Below are 24579 nucleotides of genomic sequence, written 5' to 3'. Positions count from 1 at the left end.
GAAAACATACAAGGTTACTGTGTGCATAAAGCGTATGCCCTTGAACTACTTGTATTAAATATGTTAATAATACTAATAATGTATTTGAAAGGAAAACGCTTTCATTGGATTTTTTATTTCTAGTTGACATATATATAATGGGCAGATGTTATATTATAAATATACATAAAAAACGTTATGTCCTACAGGAAAGCTGATAAATCAAGAAAAGATGGGATGATGGCATTAGAGAGCAAAACACAGAGGCACAGAGGATCTATTCTACGGCTAAGTTGCATCAATCTTTCTCATAATTTTTTTTAACATTTCTTTTTCAAATACTCCTTATACAGATTATATATTATCAATAACGTTTTAGATGAAAACATGGCAGAATATATAATGCATGCTATGCTCTGAACTTAAATTACGTATGTAACTCATTGTTATTGACTCTTCAGTATCATCAGAAATGTTTTTAAAACATTGGAGCATGCCTCTAGCCATCAGCCTTATGTTGCATTTTCTACAGAACAAATGGGATGATCTACCTCATAGGTACAGTTAGCGAAACAGGAAGACACAGACATTTGTTGTACTTTATTTAATAAATAACTCAAACAGCATTGGGAGAGAACAAGATATTGAAATAAAAGGCACTTTGAAAACAATACTTTAAAGGCTTGCGTGTGGTACTTCAGAGGCATTGGGAGGTGAAAGCATTTCAGAGGTGATTCATGTGAATACGGAACAGAAAACACTCTTGTTTCCGTCATATGATCTCAAAATTGACAGAATGACTCACATATGAGTTCACTAGTTTACGAAAAATAAGCCAACACAAAACATATTTTTGGCGTACTTGACAAGAACACAGGAAAGGACCTGAGAAAGAGTAATACATTTACCAAGTACAACAATGTTCAACGTTAAACTTGTATCATAACTATACAAATCTGTGGATTGTTCAACATTGCCACAATATCATAATTTCAACAAGTGGTATACAGTCCCTTTGTGATATCAACAATTCTTCATATTGTGTATTTATTTACTCCTTCAGAACAATACTCACAAAGAGTGCATTAAAATGTGAAGCTGTTTCAACAAATGGTCAAATTAAAGTTGAATGTGAAATATTATTCAATACTTAAAGATCCCATGTCACGGCCATTTCTACTGATCATAATTCCATTGTTGAGGTCTACTAGAATAGATTGACAATGTTCAATGTTCCAAAATCACATTGGTTTTCTCATACAGCATCTCTGTCTTGTTGGAGCTCCTGCCCCCCCCCCCCTCCCTATGAGCCCACTGTGCTCTGATGTGTGTTTATGTGTTACAATGGCGTTTGTTAGAAACCATAAAATGACACCAGTAATGACAAACAGATGAGAATGCTGCGTGGGGTCTGGGTGCCGTGTTAGCGGGACGTTGTGGGCTCGCTGCTCCGCCCTTTGAGACTCGAGGAGCCGACAGTGCGAGCAGTATTACTGGTGTCGTTTCCTGGTTGCTGCGTGAGGTCTGCGAGACGCGGCGAATCTCAGCCTGAACTCAGCCTGAGCACACACACGTGAGTGTGTGGCGAAGTGTGAGTGGAGATCCACTTAGCTGCAGCTGAGAAAAGATAAGGCTGAGTGTGCCGGCGAAACTCCGTGGAGGACGGGTAATAACCGGAAAAGCATGACATGGGACCTTTAACATTTCAGTTGTGACACACACACACACACACACACACACACACACACACACACACACACACACACACACACACACACACACACACACACACACACACACACACACACACACACACACACACACACACACACACACACACACACACACACACACACACACACACACACACACACACACACACACACACACACACACACACACACACACACACACACACACACACACACACAAGTCAGTGCACAGACAGACAAAGAGACAGAGAAGTGTCTGAGAACGAGACAGAAGCTGCAGAATAATTGAATATCCATAGTGTCCATATTGTGTTGTTAAAAAAAAAAAGTGTAATCCTCTGCCATACCAGTCCTGTGGCAGGAAGAGAACACCTTCATGTCATTGTTTTTTGCAAATATGCAACTTAAAAGTATATACACATACTGTACATCTAAAATATCACAAATGCATATAAATCATAGGTGTTAGTAAAAATACAGATGCAGTGGCTGCTGGGTACATTATAATGGTGAAGCAACAAAAGGAAATGACAGAAACTCGACCACAGGTTACTCCCCAGACCTGCGGTAAATACTGCAGTTGTCGGATACTTGATGGCAGAGTTCAAGGAAAACCGTGACCAGTTATTTTCCTTCATATTTTGGATTGACCACAGTCGTGACAGCACTTTTGTAGATGGGATTTTCACCCTGGAAAGCAAAGAAATTGAAGTTATAATCATGTTATTGCTTAGTCAGACAATTTGCGAACACACTTTGTTATTAGGGATAAGTCTACTACACCTTCTTGTAGGTCATTTGTTTAAAATCACACTTAGCACACCGTCATGCTTTTGCGACTTCACACCAAATATCAGGAGGTTTAAATTAGGCATCATATTTAAACACATTTTATACTTACCAGAGAAGGTTTTAGTATTTTTGCCCTGTAGACACTTTTAGCTGCTTTGATATTCACAGCACACTCATGCACTCATTTTTCACGAAATTTGAAAGTAATATGTCTCTTCCTGATGTTCAACTCTTATGAAAATGTAGTTCATAGTTTGAAAAGACAGGTGAAATAAAGGAAAAAGTAGATACTCAGTGAAAAATATAACATGATAAAAAGCCCATGCAGGAAAATGAGGTGGAAAGGAGAGAAAATACAAACTTAAAGGACAGCAGCTTTACGTCCAAAGCTTGGATTCTGGAACTGATTGATAGGACTCTTGTATATTGGGTTGTCTTGCTACGGGTAAAGAATGAGGAAAGAATAGAGTTGAGCAGGAAAAACATAGAACAGGAACAAAGGAACGAATAATATAAAAGGTACTATAAAAAGGGAGAAAAGTAAGAGGGATGAAAGGAGGACAATGGAAGAAAATGATTTTGTGGAAACTAAACCAAATGTATTTTTACTTACTAAAACCCCAAACTGTTGAGGCTACAGATCAGGATGATGTGGTTGTAAACATGAGGAGATCACAAAGTATCTTTGGAATTCCTGAAGGCTGCTTTTGTAAGGAAACCCAGGGCAGAACAGTCTCTCATTTCTTCAAATTAAAGGGATGTGGAGCCATAGTTTGCCCTGCCCATGGTAATAAGTAAGACCCCAGCATACTGATCAGGAACATCTGCATCCCCAAACCCACATTATATATGGGTTTTGACACAATTCCACCACTAGGGGGAGGCATTGAGCTGCACATGGAGTAGTGCTGAAGTCATATTGATGTTGGCTGATGGGCTGGAAGCATGGAAGGGAGGAACTTTGGCCACTCCCCGGAAAAAGTCCAGCCATGCTCAGACTGCATAACATTCCCAAAAAAGTCCACACAGTGGACTTTTTATTTTGAGCGCCACTCAAAAGCGCCGGTGAGAATGTGAGCGAGACACTTGGACATCAACAAGTCTGCAAATCTCATCTGCTGCTTAGAACAACAAATCATCTTCACAAATTAATTCCGTGACAGTTGTGGCTTTACAGAACACCTGTTTTCTACATTTAAATAACCTTACCAGCCAAAAATCGAAAATGTTATTCCTGCTAGTCTTTCACAGAGCCGGTTCCAAACACTCACCGTATCCCATTTGGCGTTCATCTTCTCCTTCTCGAACTTCGCGAACTCTCTCCTGTCGTGGATGATCATGAGTAGCTTCCAGATGAGCAGCAGGGCCAAGCCAATCAGGACGATGCCGGCGACCACGCCCGCCACAATGGGGATAATGTCAGGCCCGGCGGGGCAGTCTGAAACACAACAGAGGTGTTTAGGCAGCTTGAAATAAGCGTGCAAAAAAAACAAGGCCATGGGAATAACATACCCTCACACGGCTGTGTGTGAATAAACAAATGTGCTATTTTCGCAGCCCCACCACAGACCCTGTAATTAGCGTTCCCTGTAACAGAAACCTTCCACACCCTGGTTGGCCCAGCTTTCTGCTTACCCAGTATGTCCACCACATGCACCTCCTTCTGAGTGTTGTTGTTGACGGCGTAGGTGTAGTAGAACCAGCAGTCGTTGGCGTCTCTCTCCTTGCAGTGCATCACGGGGTAGGTGGCGTCGTTGGGCTGGGGCAGCTTTTCCCGGTCCTTCACCTTGATCAGGTTGAAGTAGCTGCAGTCTCTCTCACATGTTTCCTTCTTCTCACCCGTGCCAAACGCCCGGCACTGGATGCACTCCCTGGAAGATACAGGGCGTTTGTTAGTGATAAGCAACGAGATGAGCTATGCTTCACAAATTCAAAAGATCATAAAGTACATCTCTAAAATGTTTGCAAAGTCTAACACTTTCAAATCCTTTATTTGTTTACATTTGTAATAGATTAGCGATACGAAAAGTGTGCATAATTAGCTACTAGCAGTCCCTGTTTGCCGTAAACCAATAGATAAGCAGATAGCAATAACAGGATTACAATCCTGAAAAAAGTGTAATAGATGATGGAGGAGGCTGCTTTTTTCATTAATTCTGAGAAGATCTTTGGATGTATATATACATATACATATGCATGTCTGTTGTTTCAGATTTGACTGATTTTGATAAAAGTCATGGGAATCTGGAGCTATAGGATTTACAGTACCTAACTTTAAATCTATGTGTAAAAGCTGTTGTAAAGCAAGCAAAACCAGCAGCTACGTACTATATACTACATACATACTACGAAAACTAACTAGGAATGCTGCTTAGCACAGGTATCAATTCAATCTGTTTAATGTGTGTGAGTATTTTATTGAGACATACTTAAAGGAATGTGAACTTATCCTTCAAAGGTTCAAATACACCAAACAATACATCAATATTTGTAATACGAGCTTTTAAAAACATTAACATGTCTTCATTTCAGTCTTACTTGTGTTCAGTGCAGACCCCTGGACAGGTAGGACAAGTCTCACAGGTGGGACCCTGGAATTTGGGATCAGTACACTTGCAGGTGCCACATTCACACGTTCCTCTGCCGTTACAGAGTTGCTGGTTGCTGGCCATACATGTGCTGTTGTCCAGAGAACAATCACAGGCACTTCCGATCCACATGGGGTCACAGACACACTCTCTGCACTCACAGGTTCCATGCCCTAAAATAACAGAAACAAATCAACCGAGGTGTATTAAACCATCTCTGAGCAGTCTCTTATTGTTTTTTTTCTCCGTCGTGCTCACCTCCACACAGTTTGTTTCCAGAGCGGTCACAGTTGAAGTTGTCACACTCGCAGTATTGGCCTCTGTACCTCTCCTCGGGGTTATCTCTCTTCTTGCACTCACACGTGCCGCACACACAGTCTCCGTTGTTGCTGCAGATGTCGGTGCCGTTGTCTTTCCTGCAGGTCCGGTCCATGTCCTCGGTGGCCACATCGTTGCTGCTGCACTCACACTGTCTGCCCACTCGTCCTTCATTACACCTGAGACAGAAGAGGTTGAGATTCTGGAGCGTTTCTTAAGACGAAAAACAGATCCAAATCAAAAGGTTTCCAGACTTACTTGCAGGCTCCACACTCGTAGGCGCCGTTACCGAAGTGGCAGAGTTCACTGTTCTCAATGCGGTCCTGGTTGCATTCACACTCACAGATGAAGTTGAGGGTAATCTCCACCTCCTCTGTGAATCCCAGGGGCTTGATCTTGATGGTTTCAGGATTGCCTTGCTTAGGACAGCCCTTAGATGTCACAGTGATGCTAAACATGACCTGGGAATGAAAGAAGAAAAAAGGAAAAAGCGTGTGGGATGTGAGTGCAGGGCCAAGGGCAGATAACGAACAAAGAATGAAAGAAGCTGGTTTTCAGTTTCTGACTTGGTGACCTCATATCTCATCATTTAGGCCTGACATAGGTGGGAGACTGATGGCTTTGGATAAAATGAATCAAGTTTTTCTATGGAAGCCCGAGAGGCAGGTGAGAAAAATCCTTCTGGTGTTTGATCTCTAAAAATGATCTGTATTAAAACATCTCTCATATGTGTAAGACTCGACAATAAAAAGAGGTATCATTGTTCATTGAGGTATCAGGTGTTCATTGAGAATGTTGTTTAAAAAAAAATTGAATTAAACCACGTTTTTTCTATGCGAGTAAAAGCAATATAATTGTTCTTCCAGGTTCGAATAAATGGTTAAATACCAAGGAAATGAAAACTTTTATCCGCCCGTCTCGCAGAAAAATGCATGAATATTAGAAAGACTTTCACCTGTGCAGCACATGAGAGAAGACCATTTAGAAAATAACACACAATGACATAAAACATTAACGACTGAAATAGGATTAATCATCTACTTTTGAATAACAACAGAAAAAAGAGAAACGTTCTTATCCTCACCTGATCTCCGATGGAGATGTTGGAGCACTTCCGTCCACTCTCCCCCTCACTAACCACTCCGTTCTTACAGTGCGATGTGTAAGCTATGGTCACTCCCTCTGGAAGCTTGCTGTTCTCCAGAATGACCTCTGAGGAGAGCGACTGCCAAATCCAAGAGATAACAACAAGAATGTTAGAATTTCATCAGGTAGCTTTGCTTTGGCAGTACACAGGATTAGCTGAGTAATACATGACAGTATGTGTTTGGAAAAATATTTGACAGTTAAAACTCAAGGCACATTGTTGAGTTCTTTAATGTGGCCCATGTGACTAAATGATAAGTTAATCAAAGTGTTTTTCAAGGGCACTTAAAGTCAACAGTCTGAACAGTGTACTTACATTGTAGGCGTCTATAATAAGGTTGATGACATTGCTGGAGTTGGCAGATAAAGTCCCTACTGCAGATTTTGGAATCAGATTTTTCAGCTCCTGTAGAGAGAAGAACACTGTTTTTATAATAAAAGCTCTATTTATCCTGTGATATCCGAAACCTCTATCAGTAACAACACAAGATAAGAAAGCTTTTCTATGCACTTTAATAGACTGCTTTTCCACCTGAATGACGTGAGTGCATTTTTATTACAGCCTGGAAATGTATCAGTTTAAACATTTAATCCAAGATTTAGATAGATACAACATTGATTACCACCTTGAAATGGTGGAATTGTTATTGCGTTGAAGCATAAAAAAAGCTACTGTGATAAATAAAGAACTTTAATGAAACTCAGATGTTACGGCAAGGCACAAGGAAGCAATTAAGAGCTTTTATGGAGATGCTACCATAACTCGCGGCAGAGGCATTGGACTGGATGGATATTTTTACATACTGGACATCTTCCATCATCACACACACGCACACAGGAAGGAATGAGGACAAGTATTCTGTAAAAGAAGGGGATGAAAATGAAGTAAAAGCGTGCCAGAGACAGATAACTCACTTTGTAAACAGGCTGGAACTCTTCTGTGACTGCGAAGATGGTCTGAATGTTGTTGTCGCTCAGCTTCTGAACCAGGTGAGCAATGGAGGGATAGTCCTTTCAAACAGAATGGGGAGAGGAGTCATATTAACACTGTAACACACAGTAGCAGTGTTTGCCACATGTGTAAAAAGCCCTGGGTTACTTACATAGTAGTGGCTCATGGTATAGATATTATTCTCCAAGTGACATTTTCCATCGTTGGGCAGAACGATGCCACCCAGTTTTCCATCGCCGGCAAAGTGGAAGCCAGCGTCGGTGGAGAACACCAGCAGACGAGTCACATTCCTCCACCCAATGTGGTCCTGTGAAATGAGAAAGAAACACTTCAAAATAGGAGGAATAATAACGTCTGCCAAAAGCGATAAATTCCCTCTATAAAGACTAATGGAGAATATGAGCAGGTTGTAAAGTGAGACATGAACTACTGATAATCACTGCATTCAGAAAATCTCCTTGTGAACACCAAGGACTCATAAAACAGCTTTTTCACATATCACCACATTTATTAGCGCTGTATCCCTCCAAGCAAGTGCCCTAATTGTGGGAAAACTGCCTTGAATTGAGAACCTGAGAAGGATTATTTCCCCCGACAGGATCACTGATAGGAAACGGCTTCTATTTTGTTGCTTACCCCACACACAGCAACCTGCATGATGGCATCGAACCCCCCCTCGGGAGAGTCCAGGTTTCCAGAGATGTGCTGCTTGCCCACCAGGGTGTTGAACTTCTTGCCGTCGCTGGTGAGCTTCAAAACGTTCTTGTAGCTGAACGGGCTGGTGCAGTTCTGGTCTCCTGTGCATGGGTTCAGCAGCTTGGCCGGGGTGGTGCTGATGTACGGCATGACCGTCTTCTCCACAAAGGAACCGAAACCTTTAAAAGACAGTTGGTTTTAAATGTAGCTTGGTTTGAGGCTGAGGGTAAGTTGACACCACGTTTGTTCAGAGAAGGTCGCTGAGTGTTTGATTATTTGGTTTGTTTGTACAGGTCACAAAAAGGTCATTCAAAGCTGGGTGGCAACAAATACCTACAACAGTACACCTGAAAATACAAGACAGTCAATCTACCTCATGGTTTTCAAAGTCTGAAACTGTGGGCCGAACATCAAAAGACTACACTACCCACACTGCCAAATTAATAAACGCTTTTCATCTGTTTGCACACAGGCTTTCAACAAAAACATATTTTTATGAACCGTGTTGATTCGACACCCTGAGCATTAGTAGTTTGCAAAACAATATTCTGGTAGTGCAACATGAAATAAATCATATTAATACAATATCTTTGGATTGATTATAGTGTTTAAATGATAGAACTTAGACAATTTCCCTTACTAAGTCAGGGTGTAAGTCAGAACTGACTGTGGGCTACAAATTGAGCTCTTTTTTCAGTATTCATTTGTTTACATTTGAGCCAATTGGCACCATTTAAAGTATTGGAATCTAGCAGTTCATGTTTGTATTGATATTTAGATGTAAAGAGAAATATCACTGCAATAGTCAGTAAATACAATGTCATTGTACCTTATAATTAACAAGTTTCAACTAGATTTAGTCTCAAATGTAATCACACTTGAGAAAAAATGTAATCTTCACCTATCCTGAAGTCCGAGGTGATCTTGGACATCTCCAGCATTAGACTGGTTCCCAGGTTCTTGACGTTCTCCAGATCGTCCTTCATGGAGTAGGACAGGTCCATCAAGTAGTAAAGGTCGATGGGATAATCCTCCGCTCGTTTGAACTTCAAGTCAAAGGACTGGGGCTCACCTATATGAAGTTACCGTCATTTAGAAGTTGTGTCAGAGTTGTAAAAAGAAGGTAAGTAATAGCATCAGGGGAGCTTCATTAGAATGTATTCTCACCAGATCGGAGGATCAGGTTGAGTTTCTGAGGCTGGATTTGAGTGATCTCCTCTGGCTTCAGTTTCAGTCTGGCTTCTGACTTTTTTTTCCCTTCTCCCCTGCCGCGGTTTGTCACCGCTATGTTCTTCAGGATCTTCTGTTCCCCGCGAGGGTTCTCGATCATATCATCATCACAGCCCCTTTTTATCAGAGACTGCAGCTCGTCACAGCGCGTCGACACGGTCTCACCCTGTTTCAGGAACTCCTGGAAACAGCAGCACAGGGAGAATCAATGGGACAGTTCATCAACAATCTGCTGTCATGTGACACAATTTATATTTACACTTTTATTTGATTGATTGATGACTTGATAATTTTTGCAAAACATAAGAATACAATTCAATATGCTCCTTGTAACTTGATATGACGTCTTTAATTTGCTTGTTTTATACGAAAAAATGACCCAAATGTATTCAAATTACAATAATATAAATCGAGGATAAGCATGAAATCTTAACACTGGAAATGTACATGTAACGGTAAATGTAATATTCTTTGGTATAAGTGGTGCATACAGAGAAACAGAAAACTTGACTTGTCAACAAAAGTGGCAGATTAATTGGTTGTTTATTGTTAAATCAATAATCAGCTAATAATTGCATTTGAGGAATAGTTTCTTTTTGGCTCTATTGTTGCAAATGAAACTACTTTTGGTTGAGGAATGTTTGTTAGAAAAGTAAGAATTTAAAGTAATCATCTTTGGCTCTGGAAAAAAATGTTTCTTAATTTCTGACATATCATAGGCTAAATGTATTATTATTTTTAAATGATTTCAGATTTTTTTAAAGAAAAGCAAATAAAAAAATCATAAGATGCAGCCCCACACTTAAGCATGGTCATTGCCAACTATTGCTATATGCCTAATGGCCTCATATTGGCATCCAAAAGCATTTCTCAGCACAACTACAGCTGACAGCTGAGATTCACACACCGGGTCTTTACACCAGCCACATTTGGCTCCAGCCTGGATGCACTCCCCGCAGTATTTGGCGTTGGCATTGATGCACTCGTTCCCCTCTGGATGGAAAACAAAGAGAGAAGAGAGGGGGTGTCAGAGGGAGCACGGTCACAGCACAGGCCGTGCAAAGTAAGCAGCCTGTTAAGCCCCCCATGTTTATACATCAGTTCATCTGGAACACTGTGTGGCTCAATGGTAATTAGAGACAGAATATCCCCTCTTTTCCATTATCCTCTATTCTCTGTAGATGGATCTCTGGTCAATGACATCATTAAGATTAAGTAGATGGCCTCCCTCTCTGTGGAGCTGGTCATCATTATGAATGTTGTGTTTACTATGCATGCTGACATCAACAAAATCATGTGACAACATAATGATGTTAAAGCTATACAGTATGTAAGTTATCTTACCTTTCTGAGCATTACTGAAACAAAAGACTCCAAACAATATGGATACCAAGAGCAGCTTCAGGTCCATCTGAAAAAAAGAGTAGAACAAATATTGGTTGTTGTCATCTCATCTAGCTACTGGTGTTTTGAGCCATATGTCATCTATGAACATCTCTTTGTTAACAACAATAGCTTGTGTGCCTGGTAGCCTGAATGCTTGAATTTACAATTTCCTGGACAAAGGGTCCAGAAGAGCGAGCGAGCAAGCGCCCCAGAGAGATGACAGATTTAATGTGTAAATGGCTCGGTTATTATTGGAGATCATAAATTATCTGATGGCAGGGGGTTGGCTATTCTGAGCCGGTCAAAGGGCTAACAGGCAGCAAACTCAATTCAGAGCACTTTCACATGCATACATTCACGTACAGACACACACTCTCACACTAGCTTGGACTGCAACCTCCATTTCCCATCTCTTTCACTGTAAATAGAATCAGTTCCCCAGAGGCAGCCCCTCTCTGGTTGTTATATTGATTACTTGTCTGTGCGCAGGCCTTTTTCTCAGCTGTATCGATGCTTCTTGTCCTACTCTTAATGCAAAGCTTATGACTTACAAAGGATAAGTGGGCTGAAGGACCTCTTCTTGCACTAATCAGCTGATTTGTGAACAGTTTACAGTCTTGATAGGGGCTCAACTGTACAGTGCTTTGAGCAAACGCTTGATAACATGCTTACAATGACAATGCTAGAATGATGTTTAGCAAGTACAATGTACAGCAATTCATTGTTCTACCAAACTTTGTGACAATATGTGAAAATATTGATTAAGTGGCTTTAAAAGGTTGACCTACTGGTGCGTTAAACCTCATCAAGGTTATGAAACAGGATACACCCTCTGGGGACCATGAATGTCTTTACATTATTCCATTGAAAGCCATAAAATAGTTGCAGAGATATTTCAGACTCGCTGAAGAACTGCTAGAATTGCAAAAAATTGCCTGAGAAGACCTTGTTGAGTTTGAGGTTAAAGCTGAATCATGGGAGCCGAGCTAAGGTCATGTAAAACAAACATGCTAATGTTGTTGGGATAAAGCTTTAGCACCAAAAACAAATACTGGGAAGGCGCATTCTCTCAAGGACCTAACTAGAGCTTAGGTTTTATTGACATTGTAGGAACTTTCAGTGCCCCCTGCCAAACTAACATTAGACATTCCACATTACTGCTGCTGTCTTAAAGATCTGGTTATCGCCGAGTGACACACTTTGGGGATTTTCACCACCTCTTATTGGAAGATCTAACAGGCTCCAACACAGAGACACAGACTCAATGGTCTAGTGTTATGCTAAGGTGCACTGGCAAGGGATCAGCGTGTGCCGAATCTAATTAACATGTGGAATGCAAACCAATATCCCGCTTGACCATAAATAACAAACTCATGGGAGCCTTTTCTAAGATAGTATCCACAGAAGCTAATGTCAACCACATTGGATATGAAGCATGAAGTTCAAATTAGAGCCAGACAGAGTGATAAAGATTTGTCTTTTGGACCAGTGGCTGTTGCTGGCTATACATAGAGGCTACATTAAGAGACTGCATTCCCTCACACTGTGGTGAAGGAAGCTCTGATGGTGGGTGTGCGCAGTGTTGAGTGATGCATTCCAGTGTGTGTGTGTGTGCGTGTGTCCGTTTATATAGACACAGAGGGGCAGACGGTCTGTCTACAGCCCCCCAGATTAGATCAGCTGGCTTGAATCCCCACTGGTGTACATGGGCAGTGTGCAAATGTGTGTGTTAGCTTGTGTATGTGAGATACATACTGCATTCTACCTAGTTCAGACACTGGTACACTGTTATTACTACCCAAGAATAGATAAGAGAATAACTGTCACAAAATGTTTATTTAAAGTGGTTCGTTTATATGCAGCAGTTTGTGATGTATGTACATGTACAATGAACTACTGCTGTCAGTGAAAAACAAGCCGAAAATGAAGGAATCTAAGTTCGCATTCCTGTTATAACAAAACCACACACTCAGATATTTTCTTTTCACTCGCTGGGGTTTGAACTTCAGTTCCAGGGAATCATTCAAATGCAAACTACGTCTAAAAAACGCCAGGGAGGTGTCAAGTTGGAAAAAATAACCCCGATGTCCTTGATCGCGTGAAGCTTAGCAGCTGCTCAGAGGACTGTGTAATGAAAAACTACTGTAAAATATGGCAGAGGACAGAGAGCAGGAAAAGAGCACGGAGCAGGATGTTATGCTGCCTTCAAGTGTTCCTCCAAAATGCAGAGTTCAGACGACGTAAATATGTCTTGTCAGCATTTCAAGCTGGTTTTGGTTAACATGGCCACTAAAACAACGGTATTGATGTCTACCATTTAGGAAGTAAAAAGGCAGAGTTAAGATGGAAAAACACAAATCATTCCCGAAAAAATTATATTTAGTCAGAAAATAAGAAAGAAAACCAAAAGAGGTGGTTTAAAGCCAAAGAAAGGAGAACTGAGTATTATTCTTTGGGTTCTTTGTATTTAATATACAATTGGATTTTCTTGGAATGAGGTCTCTCTTGTATCTTTACAGGAAGCGGCTGTGAAAAATCACAACTTCATTTCAAAGAGTTTTCATTTCATAGATAAGCAGCAGTGACAAGACTGACTTCCTGTTGGCTTCCAGCTCTATGTGTTGTGTCTAATGTGACACAACTATATTTTCTAAGCTTCATATAAGTTTAACTTCCCCAGTCGTATTACTGTAACCATGTTTTGCGTTTCTCAGCTTTGGTGGAACACTTTTTGCCTTAGATTGCACTCGTCGGTGGGAAAGCTAAGTTTGACCGAGGAGGCATACTCAGAAACCAAACCAACATTCCATTTATAAGTGGGATAATGCCAAGAAAGCATTATGTTGTATTATTAACAGACAACACTATTAATAAAAACAGTCAGTTTGATATATAGAGTTGAACAGTGCTCCAATAAGCTTGAATATGTTGGTTGTGGCACACACAGAGATCAAAAATGTGCAAAATGGAGGGACAAGGTCTTGAATAACAACCACAATGCTCGTATATATTTATCCATGGGAAGAATGAAAGAAAGATACATTCCAGACAGTTTCCTGCAGCGGGACAGAGCTGGGTTTTCTCGCACAGTTTATCTTGCTCCAACGCTTCTCTCAGCATGACACGAGCATGTATACACACACATTTGACTCCTCAACGCCTGTCCACTTGTCTCACACACCTGAGCTGTGACTAATGGCTTGCCAGTGTTATATGGGCTTTGCAGAGCGTTATCAGTTGGAAGGGGAAGGTGATGCATGGCAGAGACTGCGGTGCGTGACTAAAACAGGCCAAGCATCTCAGGCATTCCTGAGAGACGGAGCGCTGTATGACCAGGATAGTAACCTGTAACACTCCTACTGCACTGTGGGAAATGTGAGCTCTGGGAGCCATGAAGGGATGCTGTATTTGTAGCACCATGATTCCCACAATCCTCCTACTACAGTCTGTTGCTAATCATTCAGTAAAAAGGCCTTCAGTTCCAGAAACAACTTGTATTCTGTATATTGTGGCATTTCCAAATACATGATCTTACTACTGTTGATAACTTGTATATTGTGGCATTTCCAAATACATTATCTTACTACTGTTGATATGTATATATTTACTGTTTATTTCTGGTTTACATTTCATTTTTATATAATCTGTAATGCCTTGTTAATATGCTGTGACTGTAACAAAATCATTTTCCAATTTGGGATCAATAAAGAACATCTAATGTAATCTAAGACTGTTTGATTACAAAATAATCAATTCAATAAAATATTTGAATTTAAAATATTGTGTAAAAGTATTTGTTTATCTGCAAGACAGTTGACCAAGACCTGCAGCACCTGGAATTATTGTGCATATAAAAATAGACCATAACCCACAAAGTCATTGCTAGATGCTAAAACTAGGGAAGGCAACACTCTGCTCCTGCTCGGTGATGTTTGGACACCAGACTGAAATCTGCAGACAGCTGGCTAGCTAGCGTTGGCTAACCACCAGTAGTAAATAGTCAGTCTTCACTATGTTCCATCAACTCCCACTACTTCACCTCTTATAACCAGAGATGATGCCTGGTCAACAAACCAAGAGTTCTGATCAGTATGCTGACTCTTTTGTTAGTTTTTCTGTTTTCAAGAAGCCACCGTGACACAACCTGAGGAAGCTAACCAGCAGAATGTTTACCAGACTATCATGATCTATGACAATGTAATTGATGACAACATAGGTTGTGTTTTTGACTAAAATAACCCATTATATCATATTAATTACTATTATTAATTATTTGATACAAAACGTTGTATACTTGGGCTCCCCAGGTGTGCCCTGAAGAAACCCCCTTGTGAAACCTACTGGGGTAGAACCCAGCCTAATTGAGCCAACCAAACCTTAGCTGTGAAGAGGATTTACTATCCTTTAAATTGAGCTGCATTTGCAAGTGCTTAGAAGTACTCAGCAAGGCTGGTCATGAATAATGACCATGGGACTCAGGGAGCTAGACACAGTGAAGCATACACTGCGACAGTAAAGAAGCTGGCGTCTCAGTCATAGTGCTCGTTATGGGGGGAAGGCCTGGGCTTCCCTTGCTCAGAAAGGCTGTTCTTCTCTGGCCGTGAAAAGAAGGAATGGAAAAGAAGGAAAAACAGGAAAGGGTGGTGCACAGCTAGGAGTTGAAAAGGGTTGCTTCAAGTCCAAAGGAAAGGAACTTACAGACTCTCCTTGCTTTTGCTCTGTAACATATATCCATTTAGTCTCACTTAATCCTCCTTTCTCCATTTATACAGTCTGGTGGTTGGGGCCTTTTTTGTGTAAATTATTCATTCATTTGGTGAAGGCAAATGAGAGAAAATGAACAGATTAGCATGGCTTAAGTTTCTTTACTCCCATCCTCCCTCTTACTCTGCCTTGTTTCCTTCCCCTCCTCCACTAACCCCCCCCCCCCCCCCCCCACTGAGAGCCAAAGCAGTGGCCCTGTTGACTTCACGTAGACCCTTCAAAAACAGCGCAGAGCCGGGAACATGTGAGAGCTGAGAGACGTACAAGCCTCCCGACAGGACTGAAGGAGAATACCAAACAGTGTCTGTCTGTGTCTCTGCCCACCCCCCACCACCATCCGGAGAACCCTCTCATAGCAGACAAAAGCAATGAATCAGGCTGCCCTGTGAAACCATGACAGAGGGTTTGATCCTTTAAGTGTTCCCACTCACCGTGCACTCCTGGCCTCAAGAGCCTTAGCGTGATAAATAATACTAATGAGGCACATGTTTATGTCTTTAATCTTTCGGTGCTTATAGGACATTGATATGGCGGAAATCCAATTAAAACATTTTTGAAAACACTGAAGCAAGGACACAAATACCTAGAAAAATGTCATCATAGTTTCCCCATTACAAGAGCATTTCAGTGTTCTAACTGTTTCTAAGAAGAAGCTTTGACAGTTAGAAAGAAAAGTGAATAATAACTTGTTTGCACCAGGTTTAGTTTGTTATTCTTTGTTTTAAGCCCAAAATAAATATACAGACACATGATTTAGGGCACTGGAATGATAAAGACTTTGTAGTAACATTATCTAACAAGATAATGTCAGCACTGATAGGAGCTAACAGCAGCCAATTCATTTAGACTGACAATTACAGGATAATTAACATTGTTGAGAGAAATATAATGAAGTGGTTGAATGAGGGGAAAAGTCTGTGAACCAAACCCGAGTTATATCAACCAAGAGGGGTCACACTACCTCAACAGCATAAAGACAAGAACACAATATTAGTCAAGCAAATCTCCCAGCTCTAGATCCACATGAAGTTAGCCATACGTGGAAACTTGCTGGTTGGACTCAGTGTTTGACATTCATGCTAAATGCATGGGAATGGAATGAAAGGAATTCACACAGGTTGACCCTGATGTACTGTACGTTGTTTTGTACATTCTTCAAAGTTAGCACAAGCTATGAAGCCCCGTCTTGGAAAAACATTCATATAGTCTTGCTTTAATGCCAAATGGTGAAACGTCAATTGTAGTGAAAGATTGCAGATTTGTTGCTGGACAAGGTGGTCAGGAATACAAGTAGTCTACATGTTTTGTAACGGGTGTTAATCAAGTATTTTAATTCATAGACCTCCTCTTTGTTAAGATATTAAAATAGCAGAGTTAGTAGCAGCCTGAATTCCAGCTTTATGAGTAGCTCAACCGACAGTTTTAAAATTCTGCTTTACTTTCCACACAAAACACTTAGCCACATACATTGGCTTGGAGCCTGCCAACATTCCCCTTGTGTGAAGGAGTCTAAAGATACACCTCTGGGGGCGGTGGGGGACTTTGCTAGGACTTTCTAACTTTTCCAGTCAGAAAATCGATAACACTTTGGAAGCTCTGGTTTCCTTTTAGCATCTACAATACATACATATTGAACAGGGTTCACATCTCCTCACAACATGTCCTCCCACAGCGGTTCAGTAAAAACAATTGAGGCAAAACCACAACCTTTGGAGGAAGGCCAAGTCCACACCACTATCCAAGGCTATGTCTCTGTGGTGAAAATAGCAGTGCAGTGCTAACAAGTTATTTCTGACTCGTCCTCTCCACCCGGCCTCTGCAATCACTCCAAAAGGTGGACTAAATCACAGGACAGGAGACACACAAAGACACACATCTTCCTCAACCCCATAGAGACAAGATAAACTAATCATGTGTTCATGTAAACAGCAGTTATTCTAGCAATAAAAAATGAATCCCACATAAATAAATAGCTCCAAAGTTGCTAGTGTACGCGATTTGGTCAATCATTTTTACTCAAGAAAACAGAATTGGAAAAGGCAGAATATCAAATTCCCACCACCAACCACCAGGCTAAAAGGAAGGCTAGTTTAGGGGATCTTATGGGGCTGCCTGGCTGGGACAATGGGAGCTGCTGTACAGTAAGCCTCCCCAAACTCCATAACTTTGCTGAGTCTGCCCTTCCTTTGCTGGAACACAGGAAGCTCATCTGAATCACACAGGAAGCCAGTATCGTGGCCACATCTCCGTCTTGAAGTCATAAATAATTATGAACTATTTGGCTTCAAATGTGGGCTCGAAAGACAGACAGAGGGAGAGAACAGAGTGCTTTGTCACAGGGAGTTGAAAAGGCCTTGAGCTGCCAAGACGGCAGCATATTGTCTTTGTGAATGGAGCATGTCTGATTCCCTAACCAGGCCATCACTAAGCTCAAAGCTAAACAAGCCTGGAAACTGCTTCACGCAATGCTATCAAAATATCCAATAGAGCTCACTGATAATTAATAAACAGCTGTCGTAGATATTAATGTGTCCAGAGAACGATTTACAAAATCTGCGCAACCACCTGCACTGCAGAGACTAATAATGTAGATACATGACAGTAGTCTGCAGTCTAAGATAAATATTTACAGCAGAGGGGTGATTATTCACCGGTCTGAAGGGACGAAGAGAAAGACCAGAGCTAACAGTCAGTCTGCTAGAGAGGAGCTGCTGCTACTGGGAGACAGACCTTAACTTCTTCAAATGAAGTTACCTTAAGTCAGGCTAGAAAAAACTAAATATATCAGATCAATATCAATATTGCAACCATAGAGCAGGGTTTACTATTGGTGCGTACCGTGAACTGTAGGGTAAGTTCAGAGCATGACATCCATTTACTGTAATGCAGACTTCATTGACCAGAAATACACACGTATGCGATACCACAAGATCCAAATGTAAGAGGATATAATCTCATATGACATTGGCTGTTTGTGGGTGAATATAAATAAGTGCTTTCAAAGACGAGTAATAAAGTATTTGACCTGATGACGTGTCTAGAGGAAATGCTAAAAGGATCCCATGGTCATATCAGTCCATCCTACGGGCTGGAGGAATGTGTGCAAAACATTTCAAGGTAAAAAGACAGCCTCGTCACTTTCTATGAGAACAGCAGCACAGAGATCAAACTACAGTACAACATCTGTCCCACAGAAGCTAACAAAGAGTATGTGGAAACTGCTGCGTTAAGTCCCAGGCTGTTTTGTTTTGCGCTAAACAAACAGTTATGTCAAAGATTGGTCTTAATCCAATTTAAACCCAGCAGTGGGGCAGCTGTGGACACCTTTGCGGACTTTCTGGCTCGAACACTGGCAAAATAAGGACACGCAGATGTCTTTCATTAGGCCTCTGACTTGACACTTGAACTAGAGGGCCTCCGTTTCCGCTACCACAGGAGAGTGAAAACTGCAGAGCTGAAACGGTAAGCAGTCCACGTTTACACGCATTTCCTCCCGGGAACAGTTGAGGAATATCTGTCATGTTTCATTCTCAAGGCGTTCTAAGGTACTGGACATCGTGTTCTAAAACATTGCTGCTGTATCACTTATTCTGAACAGTAGACTTACTTTACTGCTATACAACTTTCAAGCTGCATGTCCCTGAACTGTACAGCTGGTGTTGAATAGAAATTAGTGAATTAGATTTCAAGTTGTTCTGACATTTTCTTTCAGTGTGGTGTTATGTTCCTTACATGCTGCTGTACGTCTGCCTCGTTAGTCTTCTTCAATTTTAGTGTAACGCTGAACTTGTATCCGTGAAGCTTAGCAATTAAGGGTCGTGAGCAACTTGAACTACTTCCCTTGTATGTCGAAGGAAGTGTCTTATTACTTTGATGGGAACAGTTGGTTCTTTTAAGTATTATATGTACACTTTAGGGCTGCTCAATTAATCGCATTTTAATCGCAATTACGATTTTGGCTTGCAACGATTATGAAACAACATAATCATTGCAAGCCAAAACAATTTTTTAATTGGTTTTTCAGTTGAATTATACTTAAAGCTCAGGTTAATCAACTGTTAAAAACATACTGTTCACATTTTTCTTTTCAATAAATGGATGTTTTCAAAGTAAATGGATAATCGTTTTTAATAATCGTGATATCAATTATTGACCCAAATAATCGAGATTATGATTTTTGTCATAATCGAGCCGTCCTAGTACACTTGTAAGCATTTTTGGTTTTATCTTTTTACAATTTGTGGTGGGAAAGACACCTCAGTGAAGTTGGCTATTGGCCGTTTCAGTCAGAACAATTGTCTCCTCTTATCAAGCTACATCAGATATAAATCTGAGGAAATTCCAAGTTGAATGAGTAGCCCATCTAAGTGTGTTTTTGTCTCTGCTGCCGCCTCACCTAACAGCCGTGAGACATCAGCGTAACTGACCACGTCCACGCGGACAGAGAACACTGTTTGCATTGTGTTGGTTCTGTGTCCATGCATATAGGGCCCTGAGGGGAGGGTCATGGGAACTCATCAATCCTTAGTAAGTGATCAAAGATACCAAGACAAATGTCAAAATAGCTAAGAATACCATTTTTATAAACCGAGACGTCTAGATATATAAGGTTTAGATATCATAGATATAAAAAAATTGTCAAATTTGTAAATTACTCAACATAAACTACCACTTACTGTAACAAGGAGATAAAATGTTGTCAACTCTAAATAATCATGTCAAATATTAACTAGAGAAGGATTTGCTTCCTTTGTATTTGAAGAACTTGTTTTAGCATCAATACCAAAGTAATGTTTTTCATGGTAAGGAAATATAAACGTTGCTTTTATGAGAGTTACCAAAAAATGCTTCTTAATACCATCGCCTTATTTAAACAAAGAATATGCCGATATTCTCCAAACAGCCCTTGATTTAAACACAAGAAGCAGAAACAGAGATTTATCTTAACAATAAAATTTAAAAAAACACGCCACGAAATACTTTGCTTTGTTGCTTGTTATCTCACACTGCCCTGTATTCATTTCATACAACGGTCCACCGTCTCCGATCTAATAAAAGGCCCAAAAATACATCTTAGTTACATTATTTGATACTATAATTGGTACTAGCAATGGATTGAGGTGACCCAGCCCCATGTTTTCCATCGGAGTATAACGACCATTTCTCTTACAGCTATGTTATTGTAAGTGTGGTGAAGACTACCAGCATTCACAATAATGAATAAAAACACATTTCTAAACAAAAACTCTTCTGTGTCCTTGAACTGAGTCCTTTTGTGAATGAAAGGCACATAAACGTTTATTTTCCATCTCAAATGCCCTTGCAGTTAGACATTCACACAGTCAGAACAGTGAACACAGTATGACAGAACATGAAAAACTGCTACTATTTACTACCAACATGATTCGCCTCGCTTTCTCAGCAGACCTTGGCAGGCAGAGGTCAGCTTTAACCATGCCATTCCTCACCGGTGCTTCAGAGGCTGTTTTTGGAAACAACACCCCCTCCATAAAAGGCCCAGAATGTGGAGAGGAAAACAAAGATAGAGAAAAGCAAAGGCTTGGCTAAAAGCAGCTCTGGGAGGTCACAAACCAAAAGGCCCACACCGCAATCTAGCTTCGAAAATATACAAATGTGAGCCAAAAATAATCTTTAGAAGAAAGGAACAGGACAAAAGCGGCAGAAGATTATTGCGTTGCACAGAAAATAAGCTAGTCGTAAATTTCCCTCACTGTATATTTAATCTAACTGGACTTAAAATTAGACTAACATATATGTTTTGAAAAACCTTTAGAATGAAGAGAAGACTACAGAGGTTTGTGCTGTGGGTCAGCCATGTGATTCAGAGTCTAACAAATCACAAATAAATGCTCTTTTGGGATCATCAGCTGTGAAACTAGCAAGGTAAGTGTGTGTGTGTGTGTGTGTGTGTGTGTGTGTGTGTGTGTGTGTGTGTGTGTGTGTGTGTGTGTGTGTGTGTGTGTGTGTGTGTGTGTGTGTGTGTGAAAAAGGCTGTAACAGGCGACTATTTCTACTGCTTTACGCCTCTGAGCCCGGGATCTCCCTCTGCAGCACAAAGCATGTGTCGCAGAGGGCAATTGTTCACATTCGTCACTCCTGCCACACACACACACACACACACACACACACACACACACACACACACACACACACACACACACACACACACACACACACACACACACACACACACACACACACACACACACACACACACACACACACACACACACACACACACACACACACACACACACACACACACACACACACAATATCAAGGTGCATATTCATCACTTCCGTCTCAGGGGGACAGGTCTGCACATAAGGTGTACGTCAGAAAACCACACACATGGGAAACGTCACATGTCTAGTAGAAAGGCCTGGGTGTGGCCCCTCTAAGTGACCTCGTAAATCAGGTGGGAGCCGGAAGCAGCTGGTCCCCGGGGCCCCGAGGTCACATCCATTCAGCTGGTGGCTACCGGCTCCACTAACGTCTTTAGCCCCGCCCCCACTGTCCTACATTTACCCTCCTCCTCAATTAGCCTTCCTCCCCCTCCCTGCTTACTGTCCTTCCTCAATCCCCTTGGCCTTCCATATCTCCTCCTGACTTTCTCTCCCTCCCTCCCTTCCTTCCTGTCTCCATTAGGCTGATTAAACTGATGCTGAGGCTCTCCTCTGTGGAGTCAGCTGAATGTATCAGGCCTTCATCCTTCTGCCCTCCTCCAGATGAAATCAATGGATGCTGTGCCGCCTGTCAATCATTGCTGCTTGTTAGCCCAAGCAGCAAGCTCTTTATCTCCTGTCACAAAGATACTGAGTGTTTTGCATCCAGTCCTCTCCTGTAAATCCTAGCCAACCCATCCATACAGGTCTCTGTTTCCTGTTTCCAGGATTTCATTCATAACTGACTTTCAACTCTCTTCCCCCCTGGGCTGTCAGCATCACAGGTGAAGTGATCCCAGAATAACTCAAACATATCATGTGAGATCACTTGTTGAGAAGAAGCCCTTTCATATGACCATCCACATTACATGTGCATGACAGCCTGTTGCATCTGATAACAAACAGATGAATCAAATAGCAAATAGCCAAAATAACCCAGAGAAGATGTAATTATTTATTAATAGGGAGAGCACACACTCACACAACACCACCAACATACAGTACCAATAATATCAGTAATAACTACATCCCAGCACCTAAACATTACTAGAAAAAACTGTTAAAGTAGTTAAGGTATACCTTACCACTTATAGTGATAAGGTATCACTATAAAGCTATTTATAGTGATGCCTTATCATGTAAATCACAAACTCAATTACTTCCCCCGTTATATAGGAATATTAGGATGTTGCCAAGTGAATGAGAGCACCATGACATCGGTGTTAATTTGATATTTAACACTGAAAATATAGCACACACCTTATATCGTTAGAGAATATTTTGAGGCTTAGATAAAAAAAAGTACGTATATTAGCTTTCTTACCTTGGCGCTGTGGTTTTATTTCCGAGGCAACATACAGAAGAAGTAAGCTAGCTGTTCTCCCAGTGATGGTCCGCTACGCCACAGACAGACAGCAACTCTCTGCCCTGTTGGCACCGGGGGGCCACTTTCTCCTCCGAAAAAGTCACGGTCAATTTCCCCCGCTGCTCATTCCCTCCCCAACTTTCCTCCACAGAGAAAAATGTAGAGCGTGTTTATTAAAACCAAATGCGGGAACAGTTCGGTAGCCGGAGAGGGGACACAAAATCCCAGCAGCGCTCGTGCGTGGACCTCTTTTTCTCGGTCTAATTCAGGGGAAAGCGGAGAGGCAAAACCGCAGAGGTGCGCTCGTGCTACCCAAAACACAGTGTTACACAGAGCTTCCGGTTATACCCTTTCAAAAATAAAACTGAAATGTTGATGTTGACTCGATTGAATTGTTTTTCCCGTTGACAGTTTTTTCCAGTTCACAGTTCACAGCAAGTATGACATTATTCTTATTTCTTCTTACTATGCATAAGGTGTATATGAAGTCACACAATACAATTATTACAATAGTGTTGTTGAATGCTGTCATATGAACAATTAAACTAGTGATTTTGCAAGTTACCTTAGATTTTTTGTAGTAGCTTTCTGTTTAGGGTTAGGGTTGTTTACTATATTCATATCAAAATAGGCATTTAAGTATGTACATTTTTTATATTGTTTTTGTCTAATTAACTACTAAAACTTCTAACAAGTTATTTTTGTTTGAATCATTTGCCGTTTGTGGTACCCTTCTTTGACCCTATATATATATATATATATATATATATATATATATATATATATATATATATATATACAAAACGAATTAGTAATAGAACAGGGCCTTTTTTAGACAATGGTTACACCTTGATACCTGTGGTTGCTATGCCCTACTTTTACAGATAATCACTTATCACATAGAAGGATTTGGTGAAGGATACAATAAATAGAGCTAAAAATACAAACACAAAGGAGGTTTGACATCTACAAACTGATACGTAGAATTAAACAACTGGAAATAATTATTCATGCAGACCCATTACATAGGAATTTTCTTTTCTATCACATTTCAAGAGCTTTTATTTTGAAGGCAGCTGTAAATTATATCCTGTTATGTTTTTGCTTAATGTTTCTGATTTGATGCAGCCCCAGTCTGACCCTCTTGCCTACGTCACTTAGAGGACACCCCCACTCACACAATTGCCTATTTATACAGATACTGGCAACACGTCTATTAAATGTTCCATTAATCTGTTACTCCATCATAATGACTGTCTGTCAACATCATATTCATCATCATCATCATCATCAATGTACTGCTCTTTTATATAAACAGAAACAACTTGAGTACAGAAACAGCACCATCGTGTTGTAACACTGTATCATTCAACAATTAAACCAAAAGTTGAGTACAAAATAAAAAAATGTCCCTCATGAAGATTGATTGTTTCTTAATAAATGACCGCAAAAAATAAGAAAACA

At 40.7% G+C, this 24579-nt stretch overlaps 1 protein-coding gene across 2 annotated transcripts; it reads right to left on the bottom strand.

Annotated features, from left to right (window-relative positions):
- Window positions 1-564: 564 nt before the first annotated feature.
- Window positions 565-23412, bottom strand: itgb1a (integrin, beta 1a). Of its 2 annotated transcripts, XM_079661883.1 has the most exons (17): window positions 23074-23412; window positions 10758-10824; window positions 10321-10406; window positions 9351-9594; window positions 9085-9255; window positions 8124-8362; window positions 7639-7794; window positions 7451-7546; window positions 6852-6941; window positions 6474-6614; window positions 5648-5850; window positions 5330-5568; window positions 5022-5244; window positions 4119-4354; window positions 3755-3921; window positions 2845-2922; window positions 565-2381 (listed from the first exon to the last, which is right to left on the bottom strand). In XM_079661883.1, exons 2-16 carry the CDS (start codon window positions 10822-10824, stop codon window positions 2845-2847), a joined length of 2436 nt encoding a protein of 811 aa, XP_079518009.1. In that variant the 5' UTR covers window positions 23074-23412; the 3' UTR covers window positions 565-2381. The 2 variants fall into 2 exon arrangements, with proteins under 2 accessions (XP_079518009.1, XP_079518010.1); XM_079661884.1 differs by lacking the exon at window positions 2845-2922 and having other exon boundaries at window positions 23074-23411.
- Window positions 23413-24579: the final 1167 nt, after the last annotated feature.

This window comes from Notothenia rossii, assembly GCF_949606895.1.
Source record: "Notothenia rossii genome assembly, chromosome: 12".
Taxonomy (NCBI): Eukaryota; Metazoa; Chordata; class Actinopteri; order Perciformes; family Nototheniidae; genus Notothenia; species Notothenia rossii.
This window is presented reverse-complemented; position numbering and strand designations above follow the sequence as displayed.